Raw genomic sequence first — 16946 nt, 5'->3', positions numbered from 1 at the left:
ACACTCAGGGACAGACTGCACATCCACCTGATCATTGTCATTTCTGTATGCTTGAGCCTGCAAATATCTTCTTCCTCCACAGCCCAAGTCCCACCAGCACACAGCACCAGACTCCCAACACATGTAGCATACAAAGATCCCCCTACACGGAGAGAGAGCCCTCTCAATGCCAGAAGAGGCAACAGCTCCCCGAACTTCCTCCAACCACTCCTCACTCCAGCCACAGAGCTAGGTCCAGTCCCACCTCCAGCACATAACATGTCTCCCAAATAGCAGAACTCTTCCACACACTCAAGAGACTCACCAGCAAATTCAATTCTTTCATGCCTGACAATCTCCTCCTGCTCTCCCTGACACACCGCAAACATGAAATCTGCATTATCTTACAGTCAATCTCCAAAGCACCCACCTATCACAAACACTGCACAAGATGGAATTACTTCCCATGTCCTCTTGGCAAACTGCACATGGCCACTCTCCCTCTTGTTTGACAGTACAGCCACCAGCCCCAGATATCATCACTTTTGTTTTTTTTTTGTTTTATCTGTATTTACTCTTAAGCCCCCCGTGCCCCATACCATCTCTCCACTTCCTAAATCTTTCCTCTGTCTCACTTTCATTCTCTGCAGTCAACACCAAATCATCAGCATACAACATCTCCCACGGGAGTCCATTTCTGAAGTCATATGAGTGGGCTTCATGTACCAAGATAAACAACAAAGGACTCAAAACTGACCCCTGGTGCACACCAACATTCATGGAAAACTCATCATTCAAACCTCCATTCACCCTTACCAGGTTCTGAGTAACCACATACACAGGCATAACCACCCTAACCAGCCACACCTCCATCCCAAGCTCTCTAACTGCCCACTTCACCAACTCTCTCGAGACTCTGTCAAAGGCCTTCTCCATAGCAACAAAAAGAAGGCTCAGTTCCCTTTTCTTTCCCATACTGTATATTTTTCCTGAAGCTGTTGAACAATGAATATGGCAGTAGTGGTCCCTTTGCCTGGGATAATCCCAAACTGCATCTCATCAATATTCACCCTTTCTCTAATCTTACCTTTTAAAACTCTCTCCATTAACTTCATTATCTGGTCTAAAAGCTTTATGCCTCTATAATTTCCTCCTTCCAGGGCATCACCCTTCCTCTTGTACACATTTATAATTACACTCTTTTGCCAATCACCTGGGATGACACACTCATGTATAATAGTACTTATCAGGTCAGTGACTACTCTTACATCTCCTGAGGCTTTCAATATTTCAGCGGTCAACCCAGACACACCCGCTGCCCGCCCCACCTGCATCCTGCCTCTTGCCCTGCTCACAGTAGCTGTGTCAATTAAAGGCCAAGGGCTAAACACTGGATCTGCTGGCTCCAAACTTTCCCTGCACCAGTCAAACTCCTCATTCAACAACCGGCTGTAATGAACTCTACGTGAATTTTTAATATCCCCACTGTTCACCAATACCCTTCCTTCTTCATTCTTCACACACTGCTCACCTGTGATATCCCTATTTTCTCTCTTTTTGTGATCTGCCACCTTAAATATCATATTCATTCTTTCTACATGATTTAGGTTATCTTATAAAAGGTCTCTGCGACTCATATTTCGCCCTGTAAACCTTTTTTCTAACCCTAAGCTTGGCAGCCAAGTATTTCCTTTTCCGGAAAAGCCTTCTTTTCTCCTTAATTGCAGCTTCTACACCCTCATCCCACCACCAAGTTATTTTATATCTTGGTGGGCCTCTTGTCCATTCATATGCTGAATCACTAACTCTCAAGAGTTTGCTCTTGAGGGCATTGTACTGTTCATTAACAGTTCTGTCAACGTCTCCCTGTTCACCTACGACTCTCCTCATCTTGCTATAGAAGGTATCCCTTACTGCTTGAATACAGTAATCCCTCTTCAACCAAGGTTTTCATGTATCCATGGTTTGGATACCAATTCTACAACCCTGGTACAAATTTTCAGTATACACAGCCTATCACTGTTTTACTAGATAATGCTGTGGTTGAAAACTCAAAATGCAAGGAGTCACATCAACAAAATCTCTGGCACACACTTACCTTACTGTCTTGAGGGAAGTATAGCTTCATGCGGTCATACTCCTGTAGCGTGGACAGCATCCGATTCTCTCCTTGCCACACTTCCACAAATGGCCTAACTCCATCCCTAAACCGAATACTCATTACATCAGTCACATGCTTTACATCATTAAACAAAAGTTATTTATATCTGTTTAATATCAACATGTTTATGGACTGCATCAATAACATATGACACAAAAGGTCAATGAGATGAAATGTGTACAAAAATAGATAAAAATGAAAAACCTCCCAAGCTACTCAGAGTATATGATCCAAGCAGAACAGATAGGTACAGTGGGCCCTGTATATTAACAGAGGACATATTACAAACTTGCTCATTAGGGTGGTCCTTATTACTAAGGGGGAAAATTAATTCTGGAATATTTTGTTTGCTGGCAGTGTATATTGTGCTTTTAGTTGTAACCTCGAGACACCAAATTTTACCTAAACTGGAAGATATTTAATGGTGCTGCATCTTACCCAAAGTCTGAGCCTAATAAACAAAATTATTGTTGTGATAACAGTCATTTTTGTTACTGGAAAAAAATGTTTGCTTTATTTCACTGGAGGCTACATTCTAGTAATACTGTACCTGTATTTGTTTCTTATTTTTCAGGGATTTGCCTTTTGAGTTATTATTAAACACTTATTTACTATGACTGAATTGAAATTGTTTTTACCAGTAATGAAAAACAGAAGCAAAACCAAGACTTGGCTTGCTGGCCAACCAAGTGAAAGACTAAGTAAGTTACCTCCTTGTGGAAAAGTGTTGGTGCAACTTTTCTACCTGATGCGAACAGAGACACGAACACTGAGGGATTCAGCATGTGTTCTGTCTGAGGAACTAGGGGGATTCTGGGAGAGAGCTCACATTCCTGCATATGAGCCCAGGAATCATATCCCCAAACTCGAATCTCTCTATAAAGAATGGAGAAAGATGGAGAAGAGTAAGAGCTGCAATACAGATACAGAGGAGAAGAACAGAAGGAACTTCCAAAAACAGATCTCTTTGACACTGCACACACGAATGCCTTCGACCTCATCAAAAATCGTGAGGATAAGGAGTTTCTTGTGACTTAGAGGGGGAAAGGGAGGTGTGGCTCCACGCTGGGTATTGATGTAAAACTTCACCAGAATGAACGAAGACAGAGTGAGAGACAACAGACAGAAGTGGAGTGGAGAGAACTTCAGGAATGTCACTGAGCAGTAAGAGAGAAAAGAGTGGAGCTGGAGGAAAGCCCAACTAGTGATGAAGACGAAACAGGTGACAATTATACAAATACAGTAATCCCAGTATGCCCCAGTTCCGGACACCCCAAGTCCCAGACATTTTGGGCTTGGGCCCTCGGACACAAACAAACACACACACACACACACACACACACACACACACACACAAAAACTACATGTTTTCATCCCTACTTTGAATTTCCCACGCAGTGACGATCAGCTGTGTTTTGGCACGTAGTTCCTCCGACACCTGCTAGAGCGCCCTTGCATCCTTCCCATTTCCCGCCTACCTACCGTCATGACTGCACACTCGTTGCTATGGCTGCCCACGTGCTCACTTTTGTGGTGATGCCTTACCTGCTGCAGGCCATGCTGTTCCTCTGCTGCCACTTACTAGTGTATGTGACGATCGCTCCACCGCTCAGGAAGAGGAAATGAGTTGTTTTGACTCTGGAGAAGAAAACGGAGATATTGGAGATGGAGGACGTGGGACGGTCGACTTCCCGCATCCTCCGTGAATTCAACCTGGCCCGCTCTACCTTGTCCGAATTCAAGAAATCCCAGGACACACTCACCCAGTACACGGCAGTCTTTGCATCGAAGAACAAACGCAACATGCGGAGGAAGATTATGTACCCAACCACGTTTGGAGAAGTCAACCGTTCCACGCTGATTTGGTATTGTCAACAATGTGCTGCTGGTGTGCTGGTGTATGGTATGGAGATGAAGGCTGCTGCTGAGAAGTTCGCAAGGTTACACGACACCCCAGACTTCAAGGCATCCGAAGGGTAGCTCTTCGCTTTCAAACTACAACATGGACTTACCAACCGTAAGGCCCATGGTGAAGCTTTGGACGTCAATGAGGATGGAGTAGAAGAGTTTCGGCAGAAGGTGAAAGGCTTGATTGACAGAGAGGGCCTCATGCTCAGTCAAGTCTACAACGCTGACGAAACTGATCTATTCTATCGCTCGCTGCCCATGAACACCATAGCAGAGGAGACAGGAAGCGTGTACCTGGACGCAAGCTCTCCAAGCAACAGAAACCTGCTTTGTGTTGTGCCAATGCTAACGGCATGCACCGGCTCAAGCCTGTTACTGTTGGCCGTGCAAAGCAGCCTCGGTGCCTTCATGGTTGATGGATGTCCTTTCTGTCGTTTGGTACCTTTCTGTGAAGGCTTGGTTCACAGCCAAGATCTTCAAAGACTGGTTTCACCAGCACATCATCAAGGAGGTCATCCATTATCAGACCAACACGCTGGGAATCCCACGCAACCAGGTAAAGGCTCTCCTTCTTCTGGACAATGCACCTGAGCATTTGCCTGACAAGGACTAGGTGGCTGAGAATGGTCGCATTAGGTGCCTGTTCTTGCCACCTAATACTACTGCTCTCATCCAGCCAATGGACCAAGGAGTGATCGTGGCAACGAAGAGGCTATACTGTTGGAAGTTCCTGGATGAGGCGATGGTTGTTCTTGAGGATGAGGACGAGCGCACGGAGGAACAGGACACGCGAAGCCTGCGGATTGTGGAAAACCTTCGCTGCTACAACCTCAAGTCAGCCATCTACAACTGGGACAATGCATAGAGGGAAGTCCCTGTCAAGAGTCTGGAAAGTGGTTGGCCTCATCTGCTTTTCGCAGCCGATGTGGTGCACGACTTTCTAGGTTTTAAAATGGATGACTTCCATGTGCGTCTCTGTGTGGCTGGTGATGAGGTGGATGTGGACGAAATGTGTGAGTGGTTGGATGACGATAGGGGCAATCCTGGACATCAGATCATGCCTGCTATCGAGATCGCATCCTCAGTTGCAGGTACAAGTACCCAGCTTGAAGATTCCAATGAAGACAGCGTGGATGATGCGAATTCCTCCCAGTGCGCCACTACTCCAGCCATCCCCAAGCTAAGCGCACTCCGGGAGCACGTCGAGTTCGTTCTGGACTACCTTGAATACCCGGACTGCGACAGGGAGATGGGGCCCCTGGGACTTTTAGAGGAATTGCGCGCTTTTAGGCAGTGCATCATCAATCGCCAGAATCGCCGTTCCTTACGTCAATCAACCATTGACACCCTTTTAAGGTGCCGTGACCCCCGCCGTGCCCAGCCCTGGCTCCACGTCACTGTCTCACCAAGACCTGCCTTCCACCTCCGAGCCACAGTCCAGCACATTGGCCACGGTGGAGTCTCCACTGGACATGAGTTTGCAGCTATCTTCAGAGTCGTCTGCAGTGGGTAGCCCATCACCATGTCACAGCGATTCGGCCCTTGGCCACCTGCAACACCTACTCTCTGGCTCTGACAGTGAATAAACAGCAAAAACTCGCCACTAGACCACATGGGAATTTACAGTGTTGTGAGGTGTTAAGAACAGAATGTGCAGTGTTAAGAAATTAGAATTCAGAGTGCAAATGATTAAGTGCAGTGCAACACTGGCATGTTTCAAGTGCAGTGCAAGTAAGAATGCGCAGTGTTAAGAAATCATAATTCAGAGCGCATATAATTAAATGCAGAGTGCAACATTGCAGCGCAAGTAAAAACAGAATGTGCAGTGTTAAGAAATTAGAATTCAGAGTGCAATGGATTAAGTGCAGCGCAACAGTGGATTATTGTACATGCTTCAAGTGCACCTTCACCACTGTCAGAGCCCGAGGGGAGGTGGGTTAATCTTTGTGATGGCCATGGATGTGTTGTAAGTACCCAGTACAATGCTAAATATTTTCCATACTCACTTCTAATTTCTTATTCTCTGGTTCCTTTTCATTTATTTTATGGTTTCCATCCCTTATTTGTGTGCATAGGGTCTTCAAAAGGTGCTGTGCATGTCTGGTAAGGAGTTATTTAGGTGGTTTTCAAAGTTAGGTTGGGTTGGGGTCCGTAAGTACCTGTCCAGGGGCATTTTTCCCAACTCCCGATGAAAACCAAGTCCCAGACATGCCTTTGGCCCTATTACATCGGATCTTGCGGGGATTACTGTATAGCATATCCTTCCTTTTCGGTTGCAGCTCCTCCTCTTAAATGCCAACGAACACGAAAAACAGTTGTCACTTCTCCAGTTGCTGCTGCTTTAGATCGGATCAAGACTTCAGAACGTGCTGCAGTTCATCTCCTTTCTGCATCCATTTCTGCCTGTGGACAAGATCCAACAATGTATATTATCAACAGGCAAAGTATCTGCTGAGACTGAATCAAGAGTCAAAAGGAATCTGCAAAATGGTGGAAGAAATCATTCCATCCAACTGTGCCACTTGTAGTGCACTGGGATGGAAAACTAATTCCCACTGTAACAGAAGCAAATGTCACTAAATGCCTTCCCATTCTCATTTCAGGTGATGGAGTTTCAAAGTTTTTGAATATACTCAGTTTGGCAGCAGGGACAGGAAAAACCAAAACCAATGTCATCACTGAAACACTGAATGACTGGGGAATATGTGAATGAGTGGTAGGAATGGCATTCGACACCACTGCAAGCAATACCAGATTGTGGGCAGGGGCGTGCACCCTTATTCAACAACAGTTGCATAAGGGTCTCCTCCACCTGGCTTGTCGACATCACATTTTTTGGGATCCTTGTTCAAAAGGCCTTCGCTATTTGCACTGGACTGTCCTCTGGTCCCAACATTCACATATTCAAGCAGTTCAAAGCCAAGAGGAACACTACTGACACAACACCCTTTCAGACCTTGAATGACAATGAGGAAATGCAGGTGACTGATGGTTAGCAATGTGATGAGCTCATAACATTTTGTATGAAACAGTTGCAAAAAGCCAACCTCAAGATGATTATCGGGAACTGCTAGAACTGTCCGTTGTTGTCTTGGGTGGTGTACCGCCCTGTGAAACATGGTTTCAGTGCCCTGGTGCTTGCCATCATGCCAGATGGATGGCTCAAGTTATTTACAGCATCAAAGTCTATCTTTTCCACTATCAGACAAGCATCACAGTGAAGCAAGGCTGGGGACTGAAGCGGTTTGTTGTGTTCATCATGAAGCAATACCTGAAATCATGGTTCATGGCAACAAAAGCAGCTCTAGTTCCAGCAAACGATCAGAGGTTTCTCCAGGAGTTGTCACTTTATCCTCATAAGGAAATCTCATGAGTCTGCTTGAAAGCATTTGGTTGCCACTTGTGGTCAGAGCAATTAGTTGGATTGGCCTTTTTCTTTTTATCCAACTGTTGACCCTAAAAAGAAGCAAAAAATGGTGATGCCTCGGAACAAAGAAGGAAGCAGAGATCAACTAAATAGAGCAACAGCTGAACTTGAGGCGACAGCATTGAATCAGAAAACAATTTCATGTTTCGTGACCAGTAACTCCAAGATCTTCACGCTGCTTGGCCTTCATCATTCATTCCTAGAATTTGATCCATCCACATGGGAAAGCCGTGAGGATTACAAGGAAGATGAGCGCATCGTCCAGGAACTACTGGTAACAAATCAGTTAACTGAAAGAGGGGTAGCATTGATTATGAGTTTAATCCGGTGTTGATCAAGAACGAAGATCAATGGGAGTTTCTTCTCCAGGTCGTTAAGCATCACAGGCAAGTGTATTTAAATGCAAAAAAGGCTACAGCTGGGAGCAATTACAAGTCATAAAACTAGGCAACAACGAGTGGGAGCTGGGTCCCCATGATACCCCCCCCCCTCCTGACTGAGGGGATGACTTAGGTAATCCAATGGCATATTATCATCATCATCATCTGGACCCAAGGGCAGGGTGAGGAGTAGTAATGTCCAGACAGCCCAAATTTGCCCAATTCAATGGGCCATGCTTCCATTCACTCACCATTCAAGCCCCCAGAATCCTGGCTCTATCGGATATGCCAAAAACATTCACCACATTCCATAGCATCACATAAACGTATCCGACAGAGTCAATCCGGACGCTGCCACATTAACCCCTTAACTGCGGGGCGTCACTTTCGTGATGCTCGGGAGCATGGGATCATACCGTGGGGCGTCACTTTTGTGATTCTGTGTTATTTTGAATTCGCCCGGGCTTTAAAGTGGTGGCTTGTATCATCTATCAGTACTACCAGTGTCCAGCTATACTCAGTTCTGCTAATGTCACCATCCACTGTTGACAATTTAGCCATTTTTCTCCTGTCCTTGACTCCTCCCCTCCTTACCTCCTCTCCATTACCCTCTCCTCCCACCTGATCAGCTGTGCTGCGCTACACAAATGCTGGACGGATTTTTCCACTCATTTTATCCATTGAAATGTGCTCTTTGCCTTATTCTTATACAAAATAATATGTAAAAGAGAAAAGGTAATTGATACTGCCATACATCTGAAATGGGCTAATTATCACCTGGCAACACTTCACGTGCACTCGTTCGCTAATTTTCCCTGTTTATTTCCCCTTGAAATGTCGTATGACCTGTTCTCATAATAAAAATATATATAAGAAAGGAAGGGAGAAGCCTAAATGATATTTACATTCACCTGGAACTACCTAATTTATTATGTATTGTCTAGATTTCCTGCCAATCATTTCATAGCGTATATATTAGCAGCTGTCACCACGCTGACATTGCCAGCCCTTCACTGCCCCTACGCAACAGCATTCAGTTTACTGTCGTCTTTCAAGGTGAAACCACGTCGGATTCGCGCCTGTCCAATTCCGCCGCTTTTTAGCCCCATGCAAAGGGCCCTGTGACCTCTACTCCTACTAAACCTCGTGTGGAGAGGGGTAAAGGGCTAAGTGACTGCTGTGGAATGTGAACTGGCTAATTTATCAATGACAATGATGGACAGTGACTACGATCTTTCTGGTGACTCTAAAACAGTACAAGTGGAAATGTAAATAATGTGTAAATAGCAAGTGAAAGCAATGAATGTAAATATAACTGAACAGTGGAAAATAGTTTAATAAGTTACTGCAAGTGACAGTGCATAACACAGTGTAAATAAAATAGAAATGTAAATAATGTAAATAAAATAGAGAATGTAAATAGAAATGTAAATAAGTTGTAATATAAGAATAAGAGTATATATACTAGGAGTAATGAAGGTGAAAGTTTCACTCTAGCATGTGTGAATACTGGGAGTTATGAAAGTGAAAGTGACAGATTTGTTCTCCACGCTAGTATACAGGACAAAAAGTGAATGCCTGGAGTGAAAATAAACTACTAGTACTGAAAGTTCCTTATAGATAAATACTGTATATATAAATAAGCGTAATAAAGTATCAGAAATATAAAGTGTGAGTGTGTTTATAAATAATAAATGACAGCTCCACCTCAGAATACCATCGGGGAACCAGCACGGGAGGAAAGCTCACATGCGTTCGTAATTTACAATGCTTTCACATTGTTCTTTTTTTTTTTTGGATTATGGATTTCAAACTACTTCAAATTCACAGAACAAAATTTGTAGTTATAATAACAGGCAGTGGTAACCATATTATGAGGTATCGGGAAGTGTAAAGTGGAGACTCTGTTACCCAATTTCAAAAGTCTCCACAAGTCCTATGGTAGACGACGAAGGCTCAACAAACATCCCAGGGGAAAGCTGAAGGTATGTGCCATTTTTTTTTTTTTTTTTTTTTTTTAAGTGGGGAAGAAGGAACCAAAGGCAATGAGCCTGGAATAACTGTTCCTTCCAAGAGAAAAACAAAATACAAGAGAAAGTCTATATTCAAGATCCATTCATTTCGAGATGCCTGGACACACTGCATTTGAAAGACTGGAGATCATAGGAAGAAGGAAATACAGACAGAGGGAGACAGTTCCAGAGTTGACCTGTTGCATAAATGATGGACTGGGAGTAACAGTTAACTCTTGCATTAGAGAGTTGGACAGAAAATGGGTGAGAGTTTGCTGCTAGACGGGTGCTACGCACCCTTCGGAGAGGTGGAGGAATGCATGCAGACAGTTCAGAGGAACAGTGACCATTGAAGTAGCAACAGAAAAGAGATAACGATGCAACAGTGCGGCGAAGAGACAGAGGTTGAAGCGAGTCAGTAAGAGGGGGAGAGTTAATCAGAAGAAGAGCCTCTGACTCCACCCTATTGAGAAGAGCTGTATGTGGGGATCCTCACCACACATGAGAGTTGTACTCCACGCAGGGGCGGATAAGACCCCTGTATAGAGTCAACAATTGTGCAGGGGTAAAGAAGGAACGGAGTCGGCTTTGCACACCCAATCTCTTGGAAGCAGATTTTACAAGAAATGTAATATGATCTTTCCAAGATAAGTCCCGAGTAAATGAAACCCCAAGCATGTTCAAGGATGATGCAGGATTAAGTTGAGTATTATTAAACATTAGTGGGTATACCTGTGGAAGATTTTGTCGGGTTGATAGGTGCAAAAACTGTCTTTGAAGCATTAAAAACAACCAGATTAGTTTTACCCCAGTCAGGTATACGAGCCAAATCAGACATTAGGTGTGCTATAGCCTCGTCCCTTGTTTGTTGAAGTAACTGCTGAGATGGACGTTGTGGGAATTGAATGGAAAGGTGAAGGGTGGAGTTATCAACGTACGAGTGGATAGGGTTAGATGTACAGCTTAGAAGGTCATTGATGAAAAAAAGGAAGAGAGTTGGTGATAGGACAGAGCCCTGATGAACACCACTGTTAATAGATCTAGGAGAAGAACGATGGCCATCTACAACAGCGGCTACAGAACGACCAGAAAGGAAGCTAGAGATGAAGGCACAGATAGAAGGATAGAAACAGTAAGAGGGCAGTTTGGAAATTAAAGATTTATGCCAGACTCGATCGAAAGCCTTTGAGATGTCAAGTGCAATGGCAAAGCTTTCGCCAAAGTCCCGAAAGGAGGATGACCAGGAGTCTGAAAGGTAGGTGAGAAGATGGCCAGTGGAGCGTCCTTCACGGAACCCATACTGACGATCAGAAAGAAGGTTGTGATAGGAAAGATGCTTTAAAATTTTTCTATTAAGAACAGACTTGAAAACTTTTGAGATACAGGATGTTAAAGCAATTGGACGATAGTTAGAGGGTTGGGAATGGTCACCCTTCTTTGGGACTGGCTGAATGAGAGCAAACTTCCAGCAAGAAGGAAAGGTGCAAGTTGATAGACAAAGGCAAAAGAGTTTGCCTAAGCAGGATGTTAGGACAGAAGCAGAGTTGTTGAGAACAGGAGGGACTCCATCAGGCCCATATGCCTTATTAGTATTGAGGCCTGTGATGGCAGAAAATACATCAGCTGAAGAAATTTTAATGTCAGCCATGAGGAAGTCAGAGGAGAGAAGTGATGGAGGAACAGCACCAGAATCGTCTAAGGTGGAATTGGAAGAGAAAGTCTGTGCGAAGAAATCTGCTTTATCAGTAGAAGAAATAGCTACAGGGCCATCAGAGTAGAAAAGAGGAGGGAAGGATGAAGAGGTAAAGTTGTTAGAAAGGTTTTTGGCAAGGTGCCAGAAGGAGCAGGAAGAATTTGAGTTAGAGAGTTGAGAGCATTTTGTAAGGATGAAATTATTTTTAGCAGCGCAAAGAACAGACTTAGCATGATTCTGGGCAGAAATGTATAAACGATGTGATTCAGTGGTGGGTTGGCTCTGGTACCTTTTATAGGCCCTGTCCTTGTTGCGGACAGCATTAGAACAAGCGTGATTAAATCAAGGCTTTCGTGCATTAGTCAAAAGGATGCAAATATAATATTAATATTCTAGGACTAATAACTGATTTTTGGTAAATATTTTTAAAAAGTCAGTCAGAGCGCGAATATCTTCGCGGGACGCGCAAGGAGCGCAAAAACAACCCCACGGTGTAGGGGTTAAAAAGGGATGCCATGACCTTGATCATGCACTTCTCCTCACAACATTCATCCAGCCAGCTCGATCTCTTGTCAGTCCCCTAGCCTCACTGACTTCCAAACCTCTCTTCCTCACGCACTCATCCACAATATCTCTCCACCTTCTCCTTGGCCTACCTCGCCTCCTCCCTCCTTCATATTCGCTCAGCTATAACTTTTTCACCACTCTATTGTCATCCATTCTCTCCATGTGACCATACCATCTTAGTACACTCTCTTAGATTCTGGTGTCCACAGACTTCCTCACTCCACACCTTTCACGAATCACATTATTTCATATCCTATCCACCCTCTGTATTAAAGTTGGCACAAACACTCCTTCATGTAAGCCTCGTGCAGCTGCAACACTCAAGCCTCTGTTTCTTATCATGGCCTTCATTGCACTAGCTACTTTTCTTCCTTGTGTCACTCTACTTTCAACTTCTTTTGCACATTTTCCACTCTTTTCTATTACTGCACCCAGGTATTTGAACTCTCTCACCAATGCCAGTCTCTCTCCATTCACTATAACATTGCACAAGGAGTCACCTTCTCTCTCAATAACCATCACTTTACTCTTTTCTACATTTATTCTCAAGGCCCAATGCTCACAGATATCAGCAAAACTCTGCACTAGCCTACCAAGTTCTTGTCTGGTACTTGCAAGCAGTACTGCACCATCGGCTTACAACAAATTTGAGATACTCCATCCATCACCATTCATTATCAACGCCATCCCTCTCTCTAATACTCATGTTTTTACTTCTCTCATCAGTCCATCCATATGTATATTGAACAACCACGGGAGCAATCACACAACCTTGTCGCATGCCCACAATGATCGTGAACCATTCACGTAGATGCCCATTAACCCTTACACATGCTTCACTACCATCATAAAAACTTTTGACGGCACCTAGAAGCTTACCATCTACACCGTACATGCGCAAAACTTTCCACAATCCTTTTCTGTCCACTTTGTCATATGCTTTTTCCAGATCCATGAATGCCATCAACACCTTATGGTCCTTCTCACATGCCTTCTCTACTATCTATCTCAATGCAAATATTTGATCTACACATCCTCTGCCACTCCTAAAGCCTCCCAGTTCATCACTCACTAGGACTTCTGATATCCCTCTTACTTTCTCTATAATAATTCTTCCATATACCTTCCCTACCACACTCAATAAACTTATGCCACAATAATTCTTGCACTCACTCCGGTCACCTTTATTTATGAACAGGGGTACGATCACAGCCTTTTTCCACTCTGCAGGCACAGTTTCACTCATCCATGCCTTCTTACATATCTCCAACAAGCACTTCATTTCATTCTCTTCACTACACTTACGCATCTCTGTATACACCTCATCAACCCCAGCTGCTTTCACATTTTCAGCCGCTTCACAGCACTCTTCACCTGTGTGAGTGTCACATCTGGTACTGGATTCCTTCTCTGTACCCCCCCAAAACCAATCATGTTTACAGCTACTCTCCTCTCTCTATTCCCATTCATCAGGCTTTCAAAATACTCTTTCCATCTGGTCTTTACTTCATCTCCATGGGTTAATAATCTACCACCTACATCCTTCACATCATCACATTTCTTTCCGCTGTAACACAGGCCGAACAGGGTAGTACTCCCGAGGGGAATGGGAATACTGGTGACAGGGAGAGCTGGAGCTACTGTTTCACTAGATATCTAACCATCCCCCTTTGCTGACCTTTTCAATGTGACAGTAACATGGAGAGTAGACCAGCATACTCTCCCAAACACTTCCTCTATCTTATGCACTACACCACATGCACCTTACATTTCACACAATGTATCCCACTACATAACAGGGGTTGGCGCCAGCAAGGACAAGCGGCCAGAAAATTTTGCCCCCGCTACCTAGTGGCAGACTTCTGGGGGAAGGCGTGACGGGGGTTCCGCTGGCATAGATCATGGGTCCAGGGCGAGATGGAGCTCGGGCCTGTGCTAGAGGGTACAGGGCACTGCGGTTCCCAGGCTGCTGCTTCCACACAATAGAAAGGGACCTGAACCGGGAAGTAGCGCCCCAGGAGGCTGCCCTACCAGTGGATGTATAATGGCGGGATAGTTGCAGTGCCAAGGCGCGCTTGGAGGGTGTACCTGCAGCTGTCCTGGCAGGGTCCCCCGAGGCCACTACCACAGCCACTGGTAAGCTGGTGGGCTAGGGGTCCCAGATCCATTGCCTGAACCTGGGACTGTGCAGTGAGTGGGGCCTGTGGTATGTCTATCCCCCTTTATTAATCCTGACTATGACAGAGCCCAAGAATAAGTTTCAAAGCAAGCCTGAGGACAGTAAATCACCAGGGGGATGAGGGTGGGTCATGGAATGTGGGAAGTTGAGGGGAAGAGCAGGGGAAGTCGTTGAGGCATTCAGTAGGAGGTGGGTGGATGTGGCGTGTTTGCAGGAAGTCCAGTACAGGGGTGGATCAGCCAGAAAGATTGTTGGGAGAGACTTCCTATAAGTTGTTTTGGCAGGGTGGGGGGGGGGGACAGACGGATATGGGGGTGTTGGTGTGATGGTTGCGGAGAAATGGGTTGAACATGTTATTAATGTTATAAGAGTAAGCGATAGGATATTGGTAGTGAAAATTCTATTTGGTAGTAAGATAGCCAGTTAGGCATATGCTCCACAGGCAGGACTGGTTAAAGCAGAGAAAGATAGAGTTTGGGATGATATAATACGTGTAGTGGGTGGTATCCGGGATAATGAGATAGTGGTTTTGGGAGGAGACTTAAATGGTCATGTAGGTGAAACAACGCAAGGTTATGAAGGAGCACATGGGGGATATGCGTATGATATAAAGAATGCGGAAGGAGAAAGGATACTCGAGTTTGGGGAGGCAACGGACATGATTGTGTGCAACATATTTTAGGAAAAGACAGAGTAGGTTAATTACATATGAGTCTGGGGGAAATAGCAGTCAGATAGATTATTTTCTGGTTAGGAGGGCTGATAGGAGGTTAGTGAGGGATGTTAAAGTTATAGGAAGTGAGGAGTGTGTGCAGTAGCACAAACAATTGATTTGTGATATGGTGCTTAAAGAACGAGTGATGAAAAAGAGGACTTATGTACCTAGGAGGAAAATATGGAAGCTGAAAAACCAAGTAGTAAGGGATGCCTTCTATAGCGAGATGAGGAAAGTGGTGGCTGAACAGGGAGCTGTAGACAGAGGCGTTAATGAACAGTACAGAGCCCTCAAGAACAATCTCTTGAGAGTTACTGATGTAACATGCGGTTGGACAAGAGGACCACCAAGACATAAAGTAATTTGGTGGTGGGATGAGGATGTAGAAGCTGCAGTTAAGGAAAAAAGAAGGCTTTTCTGGGAATGGAAGAAGGATTGTAGCAAGGAGGAATACTAGGCTGCCAAGTGTAGGGCTAGAAGAGAGGTATACAGGGCGAGGTCTGGGTCACAGAGACTTACTTGATAACCTAAATCATGTGGAAAGGAAAAATATGATATTTAAGGTGGTAAATCACATGAAGAGGGATAATTACTGGGATATTATAGGTGTGCAGTGTGTGAAGAATGATGAAGGAAGGGTAGTGGTGAACAGTGAGGATATTAAAGATGCATGGAGAGAGCATTATAGCTGGCTGTTGAATGAGGAGTTTGACTGGGACAGGGAAGGTTTGGAGCCAGCAGATCCAGTGTTTGGCCCTTGGCCTTTGATTGATGCTGCGACTGTGAGTGAGGCAATAGGCAGGATGAAGGTGGGGAAGGCAGCAGGTGTGTTTGGGTTGACTGCCAAAATGTTGAAGGCCCCAGGAGATATAGGGGTGAGGTTAGTCACTGACCTGATAAATATGATTATTTATGAGTGTGTTGTCCCAGATGACTGGCTGAAGAGTGTAATTGTAAATGTGTATAAAGGGAAGGGTGATGCCCTGGAAAGAGGAAATTATAGAGGTATAAAGCTTTTAGATCAGATAATGAAGGTAATGGAGAGAGTTTTAGAAGGTATGATTACAGAAAGAATGAATATTGATGAGATGCAGTTTGGGTATATGCCAGGTAGGAGGACCACTGATGCCATATTCATTGTTCAACAGCTTCAGGAAAAATATATTGGTAGGAGAGGGATCTGTATTTTGTTTTTGTTGATTTGGAAAAGGCCTTTGACAGAGTCCCTAGAGAGGTGGTGAAGTGGGCAATGAGAAAGCTTGGCTTTGAGGAGTGGCTGGTTAGGGTGGTTATGGCTATGTATGTGGGTGCTCACATCCAGGTAAGAGTGAATGGAGATTTGAGTGATGAGTTTTCCGTGAATGCTGGTGTGCATCAGTGGTCAGTTTTGAGTCCCATGTTGTTTATAGTGGTACTTGAAGCCCTCTAATGTGACTTTAGAAACGGACTCCTGTGGATGATGATGTATGCTGATGATTTGGTGTTGATTGCAGAGAACGAAAGGGAGGTGGAGGAAAGGTTTAGGAAGCGGAGAGCTGGTACGGGGCACAAGGGCTTACGGGTAAATGCAGATAAAACAAAAGTGATGATATCTAGGGTTGGTGGTGGTAGAGTCAAAGACGAGGGTGAGTGGCCATGTGCAGTTTACCACAAGGGTGTGGGAAGTAATTCTATCTTGTGTGGTGTTTGTGATAAATGGGTGCACAAGAGATGTAGTGGTATCAGAGGTAGACTGTGAGATAATGCTGATTTTATATGTATGGCGTGTCGGAGAGAGGAGGTGGACATTGTCTGGCGTGAAAGGATTGAACTTGCAGGTGAATCTCTTGAGTGTGTGGAAGAGTTTTGTTATTTGGGAGACATGTTGAGTGCTGGAGGTGGGGCTGGAGCTAGCTCAGTGGTTAGGGTGAGTAGTGGTTGGAAGA

At 44.6% G+C, this 16946-nt stretch overlaps 1 protein-coding gene across 1 annotated transcript in view; it reads right to left on the bottom strand.

Annotated features, from left to right (window-relative positions):
- aux (cyclin-G-associated kinase) overlaps nt 1–16946 on the bottom strand; it is a 462562-nt gene that overhangs the window by 168485 nt on the left and 277131 nt on the right. The window contains exon 14 of the mRNA XM_080283925.1: nt 2078–2183. Coding sequence (XP_080140051.1) covers nt 2078–2183 — 106 coding nt within the window. The remainder of the gene's footprint in view (nt 1–2077; nt 2184–16946) is intronic.

The sequence above is a fragment of the Coenobita brevimanus genome, chromosome 99 (genome assembly GCF_032717465.1).
Source record: "Coenobita brevimanus isolate Jiangsu-jjx chromosome 99, ASM3271746v2, whole genome shotgun sequence".
Taxonomy (NCBI): domain Eukaryota; kingdom Metazoa; phylum Arthropoda; class Malacostraca; order Decapoda; family Coenobitidae; genus Coenobita; species Coenobita brevimanus.
The sequence above is the reverse complement of the archived record's forward strand: the minus strand, read 5'-3'. Positions and strand labels throughout refer to the sequence as shown.